The sequence below is a fragment of the Dryobates pubescens genome, chromosome 23, assembly GCF_014839835.1.
Source record: "Dryobates pubescens isolate bDryPub1 chromosome 23, bDryPub1.pri, whole genome shotgun sequence".
NCBI lineage: Eukaryota > Metazoa > Chordata > Aves > Piciformes > Picidae > Dryobates > Dryobates pubescens.
In genome coordinates this window covers 5813452-5832242 of record NC_071634.1, presented here as the reverse complement: position 1 = coordinate 5832242, position 18791 = coordinate 5813452, and the positions used below count along the sequence as shown (strand labels likewise).

Sequence of the window (18791 nt, the reverse complement as noted above, 5' to 3'; positions counted from 1 at the left end):
GAATGTCTTAACTGCTTACAGTTCAGATCATTCCCAGAAGGCAGCCTGTTATTATCCAAATTTTGCTGGTCCAGAGAGTTTAGGGGTTAGATGAACGAGACATTCATGGGTGGGGATAATAGAAGGAGCCTCTTTCCTCACTTAACCTATGCACAGAGACAAATTATTCACTTGGAGAAATAGCAGCCTGACACAACACAACTGAAATCAATAGATCAGCTCCAGTATAAAATTGTGATGTGAAAGAGGAGAATCAAGCTTCATTTAATAGACAGTGTGCAGAATGTTAAAGGCTATTTTCAAAGCTCTGTAGGGGAGTTAAGACACACTATTAGCACGCTGCTGGAACTGCTCTGCTGGGGCAGGACTTCTATATTCAGAGTTAATATCTTGCTGAAACAGCCTGGATTTGTATCAGTGGAGGCTATGGCCTCTCCAGTTAGCAATAGACAAGGAGTATACTCTCTGCCTGGGCTGTTAGGACAGCATCACTGCATCTTTGAGGCACTCTGCTCTTGACAGAGAGAGCAGAGCCAATAATCACATCTTACGCTGGCTGTGGCCCAAAGACCTTCTCCTAGGTCAAGCCCTTGAAAAGCTCACTCTTTGCCACAAGCTTCTGAGTACAAAGTACTGGAACAACTTTCCCGAGCACGGCAAGAAAAATGCTATACACGCAACGCTGTGTCCAGGTCACTGATTCTCCCCACGCTCCAGACAGTGTGAAAAGGCAAACAATGCACCCATCACATCCTCCAGTACTTCTGCAGTGTGATAGGAGATGCATTCCACACTTTATGACTTCAGATTAGGAAAGGCCATACCAGTATACTCCATACAAATACCTTGTTCCAGTTCTGGGAGATGGTGCTTAGTGCAGTCGGATTGGCACAGGCAGTGATTCACTTCAACAGACACTTACCCAGCACTAACACCGCACTGCCTCTTTGATTTGCAAATCAGAAAACAATGCTCCACGTTTAAGTGCCAGAAAAAATTGCACTTTTAATGCACATTTTCCACAGAGCATGGCACCTTGACGTCAATCCACCTCAGAGCAGAAAACAAGTCAAGTTTAACTTACACTAGAGTTGCATGGAACAGGACAGCTTTGCTGACTACACACAATCAGAGAAAGAACCTCACTTGCACAATTTCTCCTCTACCTAACTCTAAAACCAGTCCAAAAGATACCCCCCCCCCCCCCCCCCCCCCCCCCAAAACAAAAAGAAATGCCTGCACACTTGGTTATCAGTTGATAGCCTTTTTGTTTGCATACCTCCACTGGGGTCCTGGATTTCCATATGAACTAAATCAGGGTCTCCGTCAACTCCAGCAACAGCCCTGAGAACAAAATATAATTGAGTTATGCAGAGCCAGCCACTGAATAGAACTGATGTGAATGGGAGAAAAGAGAGGATTTCATACTACCCAGCTTTAACATTCTAGCTGGGAAATTAAAAGAAGCCCCATTTATAATGCCCTGCTTCCAACTGCTAGATGGAAACTGCTTCTTCTGTACTTGATACTACATTTTTCTTACATTTCTTTAGAATAACTTTGACTAAAATATGCAAATAGGATCAATTGGAGAAAAGAACAGAAATAGGTAAGAAATGAGGAAAAAAAACCTTCACAACCATTAATTGATATGTATATATATATGGATAGATAGAGACACAGATATGCACACACTCCCATGCCCTGGCAAGCAGCAGGCCATCTTTTTACAATTACATTTGAGACTTCAAGGCAGATTCAGTGCCAAAGTAGACTAAAATTTCATTCCTATTAGAAATATCTTAAACTTGACACCCAGCTTCCATAACAACTTGATAGCTCTTTAGTTAGCATATTCAAGGCAAGAGCAGAGTCTGCTTTGACAAGGGAAGAAAGTGAAGAATAATTGTGAGAAGAATACCCTGAGAAGGAAATTCAGCTAGAATGGATGAAGGTGCAGTGCAGCTTTAGGAAAGTGCAGTGGGAATACAGGCTGATTTTCTCTTAATACCTCCCATGTCAAACATGCTCAGCCAAAAGTTGAGGCTTATACTCTCAGGACTTCCAGCCCAACCCGGGAACGGCAGCCCCAGCTGCGCTTTTTTTCTGGTCCTTCCATCATTAGCCAGGAGGATTCGGCAGAGAACATTTGGAGCTGGCAGTGGTGCTGTCACTAAGTGAAACAGAATCCAGCCCCACTCCCACAGCCATGTCAGTCTTCCCCAGGCTCCTCACTGGTGCTGGTTTGGGATTGAGAAATTTTCTTCATAGTAGTGCAGGGCTGTGTTTTGGATTTGTGCTGAAAGCAGTGCTGAGCATACAGGGATGACTGAGCTGCTCCTGAGCAGCGCTCACACACAAAGCCTTTCCTGCTTCTCACACCACCCCACCAGTGAATAGTCTGGGGCTGCATAAGAGTGTGAGGAGACAGAGCTGGGCAGCTGACCTGAATTGACCAAACAGCTCCTCCACACCATCTAGGTCAGCTCACTATGGAAAGGTGGGGGAATAAGAAGGCAGGGATGGGGGCAGAGGGTTTTATCTTCCCAAGCAACCACGCTGTATGATGGAGCCTGGCTCTCCTGGAGGTGTCTGCACAGCTACCTGCCGATGGGAAGCAGTGAATGAGCTCCTTGCTTTGCTTGGTGCGTGGCTTTTGCTTTACCTATTGCACTGCCTTCATCCCAGCCCACAAGCTTTCTCACTTTCACTCTTCTAATTCTCTCTCCATCCCCACACGGGGGGAGTGAGCAAGAGGGTGCTTGGGGCTTAGGTGCCAGCTGGGGTTAACCTAGGACAGCACAGTAACAGTCCATTCAGAGCAGCAGATGTGAGCTGAAGACACGCAAAGGAGATACACTGAGTGATCAACTGCAGCTGCATGCAGATAGCTAAAAACCCCATTAGAATGCTTAAGAGAAAAATTATCATTTTGCTATAATTATTAATAATCAAAGGCAATAAAACTGTGCTTTGGATTGAAGTTACATCATTGCTCAATGGTGTTAATAGCATTGATTTATGAGAAGCAGTTAAAAAACTGACTTGGTAATTGGTGGCTCCTTGGGAACACAGGCAGCGGAAGAGATGGGATGATTTTCACAACCAGAGCCAACTCACACATGCTGGTTTTCCCTAATAAGATAAATGACCAGTTCAAAGAAGGAAGGGGAGAGGGGGTGATGAATCCCCACCAAGCCATGAGATGTGAAGGAAGCCTGTAGTGGGAATTCTTCAGGAACTGTGTGGAAACCCCTTGCATTCACTAAGAATTTGATCTCTGACATACAAACTATTCTACCATTTAGGAGACACCATGTTGTCAGAGAAGATGCTGCATTCACTGAGGTCCGGTAAGAATATACATGAGCACAGGGAACAGATCTGTGAAGTTTTTTTGCTATGTGTGCTGTATCTATTTTCCTAGACATTTACAACATCAAATCAAACTATCAACTCTGCAGTCAGCATTTTGAGGGAAGAAAATTATGTTTGCTGAACATTTGGATTTTGTGTGTGTGTGTGTGTGCTGGACCTCATGCAGCTGAACCACAAACTAGTAGAACAAGCACTTTCTCAAGAACGAGTTCAGCAGGGGGGGTTGATTTGGTTAGAAACTCTCACAGTATTCTGCAATGACACTCTTCACATCTCATTTGTTTTACTGGGGTAAAGCAGGGCTCATCCCTGAATTCAGAGTCTTCTGGGGTTTCAGCATTTTACATTCAACCATTAACATTTCCAATGAAAGTCAGACTAACTTTAACTTTAGAGCAGGCAAGTCTTCCTCTAGAAGAAGTTGGACTCAAAGTTCTCCAGAGGTCCCTTCCAACCCCTAACGTCCTGTGATCCTGTGAAGTATCCCTTAACCAAGGGATAGAAAAAGGACGATGAGGGGTCTAGGGTACAAGTCTTGTGAGGAGCACAAGGATACTGGGGTATTTTAATCTGGAGAAAAGTAGGCTCAGCCCAACACGGGGGCAGCTCCTGTCTCTTCTCACAGAAGCTTTTAGCAGTCTTTCCTCACGAACCAAAGCCAGTCATCCCCATCACCACACAGCCAGAAACAGGAACAAATACCACGCTGAGTAATGAAGTCCAATACAAGAATGCCTGCCCACACAGATCCTTGGCTTCCCACACAAGAGCCTTTCACAGAACATTCAAAGTTAAAGGCTCAATGAAATCCTCTTTGCATTTTCCTCCCTTCAGGGCATAATGTGGTTGAAATCCCTTCTTCACCTGACACTTGACTAGCCAGGCAAATTTGACAGTAATGGGCACGGCTGTGATTGATTACTTGGATGGGATTTCATGATGAGAGCAGAGCTTTGGCCCCCAGTGAACAACTGCTCTACCCAAATAAACTCCTCATTTTTTATTTTTATGTTCTCACCTCTGATGAAAATGGAGAACCTATAGCTAAAAATAAGAGCAACAAATACCTACAGCACAGGATCCATAGATGTGGGTGAGCCGGGGGTGAAGCATTTCTAAGGCTCTAGACAGAGTCATAAAGGAAATGTGCTGGGACTAATTCTCTGGTAATTACTGATTCATGACTTACTGTCCTGGGGTATATTTGTGCTGGTGCAGACAGCTGACTCACAAGCTATTCTTCGTATTACTAAGCTGTATTTTGGGAAATCAAAAGGAGCTGCAGTGATGCATAAGCCCTGGGGATTGAGAAGAATAGCAACAGAGCCAGAGGAATCCCAACCTGAACTCCTCTGTCTTCTGCTCAAGGATTGCCACATAATAAACCATTCTCTTTTTTAAAACAGGCTTGACATATAAACCCAGTGACATGCCCTGGGGGGTGTGGGTGCCTGATGTTTGGCTGGGACAGGTCAGATCTCTGCATTCCCTCCTACAAATGCACCAAGAACTGCAAAAAGTTCTTGCGAAGGCTGGGTGCTGTGACAAGGCCTTTGACACCGTCCCCCACAGCAAACTCCTGGTAAAGCTGTCAGCCCCTGGCTTGGACAGCAGCACTCTGAGCTGGGTTAGGAACTGGCTGGAGGCTGAGCCCAGAGAGTGGTGGTGAATGATGCCACATCCAGCTGGCAGCCAGGCACTAGTGGTGTCCCCCAGGGATCAGTGCTGGGTCCCATCCTGTTCAATATCTTTATTGATCACCTCAATAAGGGGATAGAATCAGTCATCAGCAAATTTGCAGACAACACCAAGCTGGGGGCAGGACTTGATCTGTTAGAGGGTAGGAGAACTCTGCAGAGGGACCTTGACAGGCTGGACAGATGGGCAGAGTCCAACATAATGGCATTCAACAAGTCCAAGTGCTGGGCGCTGCACTTTGGTCATAACAACCCCATGCAGAGCTACAGGCTGGAGTCAGAGTGGCTGCAGAGCAGGCAGGCAGAGAGGGACCTGGGGGTACTGGTTGATAGCTGGATGAACATGAGCCAGCAGTGTCCCCAGGTGGCCAAGAAGGCCAATGGCATCCTGGTCTAGATCAGGAACAGTGTGGCCAGCAGGAGCAGGGAAGTCATTCTGCCCCTGTACTCAGCACTGGTTAGACCACACCTTGAGTCCTGTGTCCAGTTCTGGGCCCCTCAGTTTAGGAAAGATGTTGAGTTGCTGGAAGGTGTCCAGAGAAGGGCAACAAAGCTGGGGAGGGGTTTGGAGCACAGCCCTGTGAGGAGAGGCTGAGGGAGCTGGGGTTGCTTAGCCTGGAGAAGAGGAGGCTCAGGGGAGACCTTCTTGCTCTCTACAACTACCTGAAGGGAGGTTGTAGACAGGTGGGGGTTGGTCTCTTCTGCCAGGCAGCCAGCACCAGAACAAGAGGACACAATCTCAAACTGCAGCAGGGGAGGTTTAGGCTGGAGGTGAGGAGAAAGTTCTTCCCAGAGAGAGTTGTTAGCCATTGGAATGTGCTGCCCAGGGAGGTGGTGGAGTCACCATCCCTGGAGGTGTTCAAAAAGGATTGCACATGGCATTTGGAGCCGTGGTTTAGTGGTCATGAGGTCTGAGGTGACAGGTTGGACTTGTTGATCTTTGAGGTCTCCTCCAACCTTACTGATTCTATGATCCCTGCAACAGAAACCATATAACCACTGGGGCAACACCGCGTGGCCAGCTGCAGTTTACATGCGGTGAAACTGGTCACGGGACTCAAAGTCCCTTAATTATAGAGCACAAGAATTAATTTATATGTATATATGCTCAGAATTAATTTATATTTCATTTTAGTGTGAAAAGTTTTTAAAAATCATCTGAACTAGGTAGGATTTGCACAGACAGAACAGATTTCTTTTCTAATGTTGATACCAAAGGAAATGTTTTGTTTTGAATTGCAGCAAGACTCAGCATTTAATTTTATTAAGCTGATTCCAAACACACATTTCATGATTTTCCTTTGAAAAATGAAAAAAAAAAAAAGAGGGAAAATATAAAGCTTCTTAATGAACCATGTCAGAGCATTTATTTTCAGTATTTCCATGTTTTCTGAACAGTTTTGTGTCTGTGTTTTGCTTTATTTGGTTTTGTTTTCATTTCAACTTGAATGAGGAAACAAGCAAAGAAAAAATAAATAGCTTTGTGGAATGCTTCTGTTTCACAACGATTTACCTGCAGCCTCACAGCTCTTTTTGGTTTTAGAACAGAATATTTTCTGTTGGAAGGAGCCTACAATGATCATCTGGTCCAACTACTGGGCTGACCAAAAGTTCAAGCATGTTATTAAGGGCACTGTCCAAGTGCCTCATAGACACTGACTGGCTTGGGCACCAACCACCACACTAGGAAGCCAGTTTTGCCTTCTCAGATGCCACAAGAAGGCCAGCTGCTATGAAGGATTAGTCAACTTTTCTTCCTGAAAGTAGTGGGTGAAAGTTCCTCACAAAGAGAGTTGCTGGCCATTGGAATGTGCTGCCCGGGGAGGTGGTGGAGTCACTGTCCTTGGAGGTGTTCAAAAAGGGATTGGACGTGGCACTTGAAGCCATGGTTTAGTAGTCATGAGGTGTTGGGTGACAGGTTGGACTTGATGATTTCTGAGGTCTTTTCCAACCTCATTGATTCTATTCTATGGTGAAATAAATTAGTAAAACAGCTGAGAAGGGGTAAGAAAATGCCACACTACATAACAGTTGGGAAGAAAATCTTCTGTGCTCCTTAAAAGCTGGATGGTAGTCTACACCTTCCACTGATACCAATAATCTTTCCATTACCTCCACTATCATGACAGACCAACTTCCAGACAACAAATATGCAAAGATACTTAAGAGATGGTCCAGAACACTTGAAAAGCAAACAAAGCCTAGAATAGAATAGACCAGACCAGGTTGGAAAAGACCTTTGAAATAGAGTCCAACCTATCACCCAACACCATCTAATCAACTAAACCATGGCACCAAGCACCCCATCCAGTCGCTTCCTAAACACCTCCAGTGATGGTGACTCCACCACCTCCCTGGGCAGCACATTCCAATGGCCAAACTCTCTTTATATGAAGAACTTCTTAACCTCCAGCCTAAACCTGCCCTGGTGCAGCTTGAGACTGTGTCCTCTTGTTCTGTCACAGCTTGCCTGGGGGAAGAGACCAACCCCCACCTGGCTACAACCTCCCTTCAGGTAGTTGTAGAGAGCACGAAGGTCTCCCCTGAGCCTCCTCTTCTCCAGGCTAAACAACCTCAGCTCCCTCAGCCTCTCCTCACAGCGCTGTGTTTAAGGCCTCTCCCCAGCCTCATTGCCCTTCTCTGGACACCTTCCAGCAAGCGATATTTATATATTGCTTAAAGACTACAGTATAAGATGTGAGAATAATTTACAATATTCAGACCTTCCCTTGATATGAATACATAAGTCATTCCATTAAATTATTTGCAACTAATATTTTCATTCAGTTAAAACCAGAAACCCCCATTTCTTCAGGAAATGTATCAAGATTTGGCTGCTGCTACAGGCACAAGAGAAAAAAAACCCAACTTATTTCTACAAAGCACAGGAAAATATGATGATTGATGATACATGCAGTTACCAGGCTGAAATACAAATCTCAGGCTATATGATGAACTTCAGTGGCAAAGCTCTACTGCAATCAGAAAAGAAACATCTGCTGAAGAACTGCCCAGTGAAATGTTGCTGGCGCAATCAGCCAGTGTCAGCAAGATGGGTCCTCATCTGGAGCTGGATGTTTGAATTAATGCCATTTAATTTGAACACACCAGATGTTCATGTTGCCAAGCAAACAATAGCGGACTTAGTGCCCTAACAGTCAAGGGATGACAAAGCCCATACTCTTGCTTGTGTTGAAAACTACAGAAACAACTCTGTCTCTGCAGCACTCTGAGAACTCAGCTGATGGAGGCCATAAAGCAGTGGAAAAATTCATCATGACAGACCAACTCCCACTGGAAGGTCACCACGTGCAACCCTCCACCTGGTAACAGATCCTTTATACAATGCAATGTCCTACACGACACTAGAAGTAAAATACAATTATGCATCTTTATTGCTGTGGAAGTTTAAGAGAAGGATCACTTGGTACTGATAAGGCACTAACCATCTGCTCTCAAATGCCTGCTATTGCTGACACAGTTCTTCAGAGACATCAGAGTGGTCTAGATACAGAAAAGAGGAACACAAAAGCCTGGAGAATATTTCTAATGGTTATAAAAGTACAGACTTAGAATTTATGATCCTTATCAGAGAGGAATGTGACGTTTATGAGCAACCATGACTTTGAAGTACTACAGGGGAGTTACTCCTATCAAAGCTCCAGGGCACTTCCCTGATTGTGTCTGAATGATATAAGGAAACATAAGGATTCTGAAAGCAAAATATGGAATCAACATTAAGCAGGCACTTGCTGGATTTACATCTTCCATACAAAAAACATTGACAGATTGTCTGAATCTGAGCAAAACTGACACATTTCAGTGGTGTGCTGTGTTTCTCATAATTTCAGTGTGCTAAATATACCCAGTCAGATAACAAAACCACCATTAAACAGGCCTGCAAGAGAGAGGCTTCTACCTGTTAAGTGACTCTGATGAGTTTCAGACCCAAACCACTTGATTATTTTTTTTCTGGTGAGCTGCAAGCCCTCCTGATTTACAACCTCTATGATCTTGGTAAGCAGATTGGTTATAAGCAGCCATGACATTTCTGACCCAGTGTGTCACTTCTGCATGGTTATACCCTTCCATATGGCAGTTACAGGACCTGTAAAGTGTATCAGCCATGAAGCTCCAGCTGCTGTGTAGAAGCAAGTTCTTAGTAAGGCCATATTTTGCAGGAGCAAGTAAGCAGAAAGTGTGAGGCTGATTCAAGTGTTTCACACAATCATAGAACAGTTTGGGTTGGAAGGAACCTAAAAGTTCATCTTCCAACCCCTATGCCACAGGCCAGGACACCTTCCACTAGACCAGGTTGCTCAAAGTCCCATCCAACTCGGCCTTGAACACTCCCATGGAGGGAACATCCACCATTTGTCTGGGAAACCTTTTCCAGTGCCTCACTACCCTTGTAGTGAAGAATTTGTTCCTTGTATCTAATCTGCATCTACCACCTTCCAGCTTAAAACCATTAGCTCTCCTCCCATCACTACCTGCCCTTGGCAATAATCCCCCCAGACTGGGATTTGGGTTTGCTTTTCCCCAGCTGTGGCCAGGACAAATATCTGTATCCACTCAAGAGAAGGGCAACTATCTGAAGAACAAGGAGGAGCACAGCAGGAACATCAAACCAGCACAAATCTTGCAGCCAAGATTAGGTCTCTCCATTTCAGTTCTGGCAATGCTACTAGCAAACCACAAACTATTGCTGCAAGCCTGATACGGCTCCACAAGACATCAGGGTAATTATACTGCAAGCAACTGACACAGCTCAGAGTCCTCCTAGAACTAAAACCCAAAGTTATTCAGAGAATGGAAGTGTCTAGCACATTGTGACTAATCCTGTAATAAAAAAATACCAGTTACTGGTGTTGATACAGTTCTGCATATTCCATACTCACACACTGAAGTAAAGTGATACCAGAGGAGGAATTCTCTGGCTTTCTCAATAGATAAATGTTGAGGGTGCACATTGATCACTTTGAAATGCAGAATTAATTAAAACATGATCAAAAGGTTCATTTGGGTGGAAAAGGAGCTACAGACTTTTCAAATTAGTTTCATTTCTATAAGAGCAGGCACTGCCTTATTCTTCCAACATTTTAGCAGTCTGCTTAAATCACTTCTTGAAACGTTTTGAGAGACCGCAAACTATCTGAGCTACAAATGAAGCCACGTGACAAATGTGTGTTCAATACAGTCATATTTCTCACCAGTTCCCTTAACAGTGCAGGGTAATTCATGACTCCAGTTAATAGGTCTGATTCGACCTCTCTTTAAAAAAATGTTATGGATTTTCCCCTGGAAAAAAAAAACCCTGCATCTCCTTTCTACAGATCAATTCCACCAGTAAAATAAAGAGCAATTCCATTGGACATTACAGCCCTTTAAATCTTGGGCTCCACAGAGACAGACCTATAACCCTTGTTTGTGCTGACACCCGGTGAGATCACTGGCATGGCTGGACACAGCAGTGCTGACATACTCGATCTGCAAGAGGTGTCAAGGCTCCTCTGTTCCCCATCAGTACCTCTGGAAACCTCTTCCTTGATTAGAGCAAAAAAGAGTCTTACTGTTCATTTCTCAGTTGGAATAAAACAGAGTGCTTACCAAAAGATATGATCTTTTGAGACTCGTTCCTGCAGAAGGGTCCATTTGTTCCCCAAGTCAATGGATACATAAACCTATAAAAGAAAATAAACACAAATGAATAATAAAAACAATTGAAATGGTAGAAAGCTGTTAATGATGCACAGCTTCAAAGACAGGCCCTATGTCACCATCGAACTTTCTACAGTAATAAGCTTCCAGAGAGAAAAATCTTTTAAAATGCAATCTATAATCTTTTAAAGCACAGCAAATAATGAACGAAACTCAGTGTCTTCTTGTCCACCATGGAAACAATTCACAGTTCATCTTGTGTCAGACTCTTTTTTTCAACCAAGAGGCATGGTTAAATGACCCTTTTCTTCTTCCCATTCATTGACTCCCTTTATGCTTCAAGCCTTAATTCCATCACAGAACCACCAAGGTTGGAAGAGACCTCAAAGATCATCAGGTCCAAAAATACCTAAGCCAGGAAGTCAATGGATTTAAAACTCTGCTAAAATAGGACCAAAAGCTACTAGAGAAATGCTTAAGAGGTTTGATGAGGAAGTGCCGGGTGCTGCACTTTCGTCACAACAACCCCATGCAGAGCTACAGGCTGGGGGCAGAGGGGCTGGAGAGCTGCCAAACAGAAAGGGACCTAGGGGTACTGGTTGACAGCTGGATGAACATGAGCCAGCAGTGTGCTCAGGTGGCCAAGAAGGCCAATGGCATCATGGCCTGCATCAGAAAGTGTGCCCAACAGGAGCAGGGAACTCATTCTGCCCTGCACTCAGCACTGGTTAGTCCATACCTTGAGTACTGTGTCTAGTTCTGGGCTCCTCAATTTAAGAAGGACATTGAGACTCTTGAACGTCTCCAGAGAAGGGCAACAAGGCTGGGGAGAGGGCTCGAGCACAAGCCCTATGAGGAGAGGCTGAGGGAGCTGGGGTTGCTTAGCCCAGAGAAGAGGAGGCTCAGGGGAGACCTTCTTGCTGTCCACAACTACCTGAAGGGGGGTTGTAGCCAGGTGGGGGTTGGTCTCTTCTCCTATGCAACCAGCACCAGAACAAGAGGACACAGTCTCAAGCTGCACCAGGAGAGGTTTAGGCTTCAGGTGAGGAGAAAGTTCTTCACAGAGAGAGGAGTTAGTCATTGGAATGTGCTGCCCAGGGAGGTGGTGGAGTCACCATCCCTGGAGATGTTAAGCAGGGATTGGACATGGCACTCGGTGCCATGGTTTAGTAGTCATGAGATCTGTGGTCACAGGTTGGGCTTGATGATCTGAGGTCTTTTCCAACCTTATTGATTCTGCAATTCATGGATACTAATTTGCAACCTGTGAGAAATGGTCACTCAGCAGAAGATGCCTTGGAAGAGGAAGACTCCAGCTCCACCTTCCTTCTGAATAACTCAGTGAAAACCCAAATGGTAATGGTATGGATAGATACAAAAAGAATGCAGATGAAGCTCTTTTCCCCCAGAATAAAGTGGGATATAAACCAGCTATTAAAAAATCTCCCTCATCATTTGCCTTGACAATATGTTCCTCTAGTTAAAATGGGAGATCTCTCTCAGACTTCTCAACAGACAGATTTCAGATCCCCTGCTGCCTGCATGCAATTTCTTATTTGATCCAATTGACATATGATGGCTCTTCTCTTAATATCTCTAATAGGGGGGGGGGAAAAAAAGGACAAAACTGTTCTCTGATGTGAGAATAAGTCACCAATTCACTCACTGATTGTCCTGGGAGAAAGTGTCTCAGAAAGAATGTTTTTGTTTTAAAATGACAGGTTCAATAACAAATGAGACAAACAGCTCCATGTTTATGTATCACATTTCACTGCAGAAACCCAGCAATATTTGCATGCAAAGATAAAGGATGAGGTAATTTATCTCTGTGGGTAGCTTTACTAAACACTGAATTACAGATTCACAGACAACCAGGACTGCCCAGTTACTCTGCACATTTTCTTTGTGTAACATGCACTCAATGTTTTTAATTGTGCTAGGATTTCAAATGGAAGCTGCTAAACAAAACATCTGATGTAATTTCTGTCTGAGTTTGGTTTGCCTTTTTCTTTTTTATTATTCTAGTTCTACCCTTATTTCCCTGTAACCATTAATTGTTTGGGGATCAGTTACCAGCCCCTCAGTTTAAGAAGGACATTGAGACACTTGAATGTGTCCAGAGAAGGGCAATGAGGCTGGGGAGAGGCCTCGAGCACATCCCTGTGAGGAGAGGCTGAGGGAGCTGGGGTTGCTTAGCCTGGAGAAGAGGAGGCTCAGGGGAGACCTTATTGCTGTCTACAACTACCTGAAGGGGGGTTGTAGCCAGGAGGGGGTTGGTCTCTTCTCCCAGGCAACCAGCACCAGAACAAGAGGACACAGTCTCAAGCTGTGCCAGGGGGAGTTTAGGCTGGAGGTGAGGAGAAAGTTCTTCCCAGAGAGAGTTGTTAGCCAGGGAGGTGGTGGAGTCACCATCCCTGGAGGTGCTCAACAGGGGAGTGGATGTGGCATGGTTTAGTCATGAGGTCTGTGGTGACGTAGTTGGACTTGATGATCTTTGAGGTCTCTTCCAACCTAGGTGATTCTGTGTGATTAACTTTTATGTCCCCAAAGATGACTGAAATCAGTGCAATATCTGGTTGCAGCATGAAGAACTTCCTCTGATTCATCTCAACACCTAAATATACATCTGAGCAGTCTGACAGGGACTGAAGTGGGGTAGAGTGCACTAATGTCAGTTTAAAACAGGACAAATGATGGAGGTGAGTGGAGACACTACCAGGGCCAGGATCACAGTGGCTTTACAGCTGCAGTTTTGGCACTGTGAGAAGATGAACTGCATAATATACAAGCTCTATGTGCACTCACTGGTGCTTAGCCTAAACCAGCCAGAAAAGCTCATTAGCATTTAACCAGAAGAAATCTGAAAGATGGTCAAAATCTACAAACATGATGCAAGTCTGGCATATGAAAGCAGTATAAATACATCATAAAAGAGGGAATTCTTCTGCATTTCACTGATTCCCCAGCTCCTTTTCTGCTGCAGGACTGGGCAGGTTAATTCTCTCCTATTTTATTTTATCTCCCATGACAAGCTTTTGGAGACAATACTTCAGCTTCTTCAGCTTTCTTTCTTCTACTATAAATTATAGAGCAATTGCTTGTGGTCACTTTCAGGGCAGAAGCACATTTCAGAGGTTCCATTTAACTAGATTATGATGGACCAGAAATATTACCGGTATCCATATCAACTGACATTACCAGGATTGAAATTACTATAAAAACAAAGATTTGCACACAAAGAGAATAAGTAATTTACTGAACCTCGGAATCAGATCATGATTCCCTTCTGGGTAAACCATGTCTCATAAACCCCAACACTAATGACCACATCAGAACTCTTTTACACCTCCTTGACAAAGCAGTTCCTAAATATAAAAACAAATTAAGCATCTTGGAGCTTTACCTTGCCTTCCTTGGTGTAAGCCAGTACTTTATCCTCTTCTTTGGGGTGAAAAAGGAGAGTTTCCACGAAGAAAGTTATAGGTTGTTTCTGGAAAGTGGCTCCTTCATCTGTGCTTATGAAAAGACTTTGGTCCCGGTCATTATGGGAGGAACTTACAAGAATTATCTGAAAGACAAAAATGACAACATATATTCAGAAGCCTGCTTTCTTTGTAGCAGACAACACAGCCTTGTTTTGCTTATGTAAATGTCAGCTTTTCATAGAATCAATAAGGCTGGAAAAGACCTCAAAGATCCTCAGGTCCAACCTGTCACCCAACACCTCATGACTACTAAACCATGGCTTTTGCACCCAAATGTGAGATTTTGTACACACCATACCTGTCAAAAATCTGTGGACAAGAAACTCCAAAGCATCTAGAAGATAAGGACTTCAATACCCTATTTATCTTCCCTGATGAAATCTGTGAATACTAAAGTCTGTAAGCTCTCTTGCAAATCACATCAAATTGGTCACCTCTAGTCAAAATGACAGCCCTAGATTTTGGTCCCCATGCAAAGTTTTTGAGGTCACATGAGAAACTCTCCAGAATAACCAGAACAGAAGGACTATCAGTAAAGATCAAGGTGAGGAAAGAGTTCTTCCCAGAAAGAGTTATTTGCCATTGGAATGTGCTGCCCAGGGAGGTGGTGGAGTCACTGTCCCTGGAGATGTTCAAAAAAGGATTGGATGTGGCACTTGAAGCCATGGTTTAATTAGTCATGAGGTGTTAGGTATTAGGTTGGACTTGATGGTCTCTGAGGTCTTTTCCAACCTGGTTGATTCTATGATAAGCACAAGACCACCTGTCAAAGAAGGGAAATACAATGGCAGCAATAAGGTGGGGGAGCAAGACAAGGAAGATTCATTCTGTGATTCTAAGATCCATTTCACCACACCCATATACATGCATCACTTTCTCTAGGGAGGCTGCCTTCATAGATACTGAAGGTAGAAATGATCCCTGCTATAGTAGAGCAGAAGAATGAGACAGGAAAAGAACCAGTCTACAACATCACTTCACTGCTTCCCTGTTCTCCTGCTGACAGCTTCTGGATAAGAAGGCAATTCATTTTGATGCAGAAAAACCTGCCAATCAATTATCTGCATTTTCTTCTCAGGTCCAAATAATACCTTGATTGAAACACAGCAATAGCTTCAGCTGTCTCTTTGTATGAACTTCATGTCAGGCTTCCAGCCACAAAAAAAACCCAAATTCTCCCCACATAATTACATCAGGATGTCACTCTTTCCAACTTTTCCCCCTGTTGCAGTTGGCATGTTATAGCCTAGATCTGAAAGTGCCAAGACAGGACTCATTTCCATTGTCTTTCCAGATCAAACAGCCCCCCTTTGCATTCAAAGAGGTGCCTTTATCAACTGATAGCCTACAAACAAAACACTGATTTTTTTTTTCTCAGCCCAGCTGGGTTCTATTTGGCTCACACTTCAAAAAAAAACAATTAAAAAAATACATCCTCAATTCAAAATATATTTAATATATTCAGCCAATGCTGCAGAGGACACCACAGAATACTGATCACCATGATACAGTGACTGTAAATTGCTTACAGAGATAAACGGCAACGAGTTATGCAAACAGAATCCCAATAATGTGAACACAGAGGAGGAAGTTTATTAGAGGGAACAGCCCAATTTTGATGGAGTCACTCTTTTAGAGTAAAGGCTGAGCCGAAGATTTTGGAGTTTCTAATGACTTCCACGGATTCGACAGCTGGGCTCAGCTTCTCTTGCAATTGGTCTTGGGGGGAAAAAACCACTATAAATAGAGCATTTGTAGATGCTCTAATTTGACAGGTTACTTAAGCATGTGCACTTGTACTTGAAACACATACACAGTTGCACTGATTTCTGCACAGCTCTTACATACCAAAACTGGGGCACGTCTTGAACAAGAGAGAGAAACGCACCAGAGTCCTTAGCCCACTGCTGAAACCGCGCACTGAAGCACGCATTAAGCCAAATCTACTTCTGTTAGCTGTGTGACTGGGTCAGTGAAGGAGAGCAAAACAATAGCTCATAACCTTGCTATGACCTTGTATTTGTTGTGTTGTTTTGTTTTTAAGATAAATTCTACCCCAGAGCAAGAAACAGTGCCATTTTAATTGGAAAGCCTCCATAAATGACACCCTCGCAAAAGCCATCTCCTATTCTTACTATCCAACGGCTTCCTGGCTCTTGGTAAACTCTTCAAGCAGTATCTGTTTAATTTATTACTAGATACACTCCAGTTATGTGGCTGGTGGCCTAAATACAGCTTTCAAAAGGCTCTTGTAGCACCCATTCGGCAGGGTTTCTGCAGAGGGCACGGCAGACTGCGGCTGTCAGGTGCTTCCCTGTGCTCTGGGGAAGTGAAGAAGCATTTAAGCCCAGCACAAATTTGTACTTCCCTTGCCACACTGCCATCTGCAATTCAGGCTCCAAATATCTAGTTTTTCGTGGAAATAAATGAATCCAAACTATCTGTGTGCTGAGTGAGCTGTTCAGTGCATGGTCTTGTTCGCTCCTAACCAGATCATAGAAAGAAGCATCCAGCCTGATCTAAGTTAAACTGCACAAGCAAGGCTACAGTTCCTGATTAAGCTTATGTCCAGGAATGTCCTCACATTTTAATGCATGCACAAGGCTGGTGCCGAGACCCTACTTTGCTTGCAGCACATACAAGTCAGTCCACACTGTATCAGCAGAAGCAGTACAGTGATAATTCCATGTAAATGCTCAATATCTCTGGATACAGTCTTCTAGACCAGATAACACTTTCAGCATCTATCATCATCTTCACCATTCTCTCCTATTAACACTCAAAAAAATGTATACAACACAACAAACCACCAAGTTACAGATATACTCCAGGAAAGAGAATAAGAACAAGGTTTGTAAACCTGGGAGCAGCTTTCATTGTTAATGACTCTGGCATACAGGCACGTTGAAGCTTCATAACGAGGACCCAAGAGCAGCCTGCAGAGAGCTCTCTTGAAGCTGAAGTCACAAGAAAGCTGCTGGCTCTAATGAAATGCAAACACGCTCTGATATTTGCTAATGCCGTCCTGCAAAAATATTATGGATCTTTTCAGAGTTAAATCTCTCAGGAAAAAAATAGCCTAGAGATTGTGGACATTTCAGCACATATGGCAGAGTCCCTAGCTGTATTTTATTCACATAACATAATTCATTTAATGAAATAGTTTTGAGTTTCACTCGGTCTTCTGATTTATATTTCAATAGTTCAAACTGATCACTACGTGCCAGGCACACAGATTTGCCTCCCACAGCTCACACTCCGGGTGCTCAGCCGTGCCTGCTGGCTAACTCCACTGACTGAGCAAAGTATTCCAGTGTAAATATTGTGCCCCTATTAAAAGCTTTCCATAACAAGTTTTATTTATTTTGCAAGGGGAACAAAAAAAAAGCAAAACCTTCCTGTTAGCAACTGATGAAGGGATGCAACTGGGACATACTCTCAGGAGAGCTGGCTGACTGATTGCTGAGGGTTTTAACTCAAAATAAACAGCTACTCGCCTGAATAATTGTGTATCCAAAAACCAGAACGGATTTTAATCGCATCTAAATTTCACTTAAGCTTCTTTTAAACAACTTTTTACAGAGCATTTCTTCCCTCCTGGGAGAGCCTTCTATTATTTTTGTAAATTGCAACTTTATGTTGCACTGTTTATGCCTGACCTCGCTTCTTAATCTCCCATCAACTAAACAAACCACAGGAACACGTGCCTGTGTGGTCAGATCAGATGTAAAAGCTACCACTTCCAATAGTTAAGCAGAGAGGGAAAAAGAATATTTCAAGGAGATAAACTAGCCCATAGGTGGTAAAGAAAAGGAGCAAAACCAGGCTATGTTATAGATCAAGGAAAGCATGTTATAGAGGGAAGCATAAAAGGTTTCCAATAAAAATGAAAAAACACCCCACCATGCCAACATGCGAACGAAAGCGTTCGGAAAATGAGGAAAAGCTTTGCTTTTCCTCGTGTCAGGCAAAGTTAGTGAGGCAGGAGGTAATAGAAAAACCAAATAAATCTGAAAATAACCCAATTAAGCCCATTTATTTAATCTCTCTTTCAAGACTGGTTGGCCAACGTGCACGTCTAACCATTGCCTTTGCTGGGTGGAATCATAGCCTGAGCCCCTGTGGATGAAAAGGCCCCGGCAGCTCAGGCTGCAGTAGCTTGCGTATCATGCTCCTTCTTCTGCTGTTGCCACAAAGACTTGGAATAATCATAGTGATTACTGGGGAGTCTTAACTGCAGATTTGGCAGCAATTCAAAGCTATGCTGTAATTTCAAGTGGCAATAAACACAGGATATTAACATGCATCATTTGCTCTGCCTCTGAAATGTAACCCCCCTCCCCCCCTTCCCCTCAGTTTAGATCCAATCAAAATGTAAACTCAAGATAAATTTGATCTTAATCAGCACTTTCTCTAAAACAAGGCAATCTTCTAACATGTTACAATTGTGCTGTCTCTTTCACCATCAGCAAAAGATCTTCATTTCAATTCTGGCTTTCCTTTCCTTTCTATTTCTCCAGTATTAAAAGAAAAATAAATCAAACTGTCCACCATAAAGAAATTTCTAGAC

General features: G+C 43.5%; 1 protein-coding gene across 1 annotated transcript in view; it reads right to left on the bottom strand.

Moving 5' to 3' along the window:
- The window catches only part of SORCS2 (sortilin related VPS10 domain containing receptor 2), a 565166-nt gene that overhangs the window by 76301 nt on the left and 470074 nt on the right, over positions 1–18791 (bottom strand). The window contains exons 4-6 of the mRNA XM_054172252.1: positions 14140–14304; positions 10686–10759; positions 1280–1344 (exon numbers count right to left, since the gene is read on the bottom strand). Coding sequence (XP_054028227.1) covers positions 1280–1344; positions 10686–10759; positions 14140–14304 — 304 coding nt within the window. The remainder of the gene's footprint in view (positions 1–1279; positions 1345–10685; positions 10760–14139; positions 14305–18791) is intronic.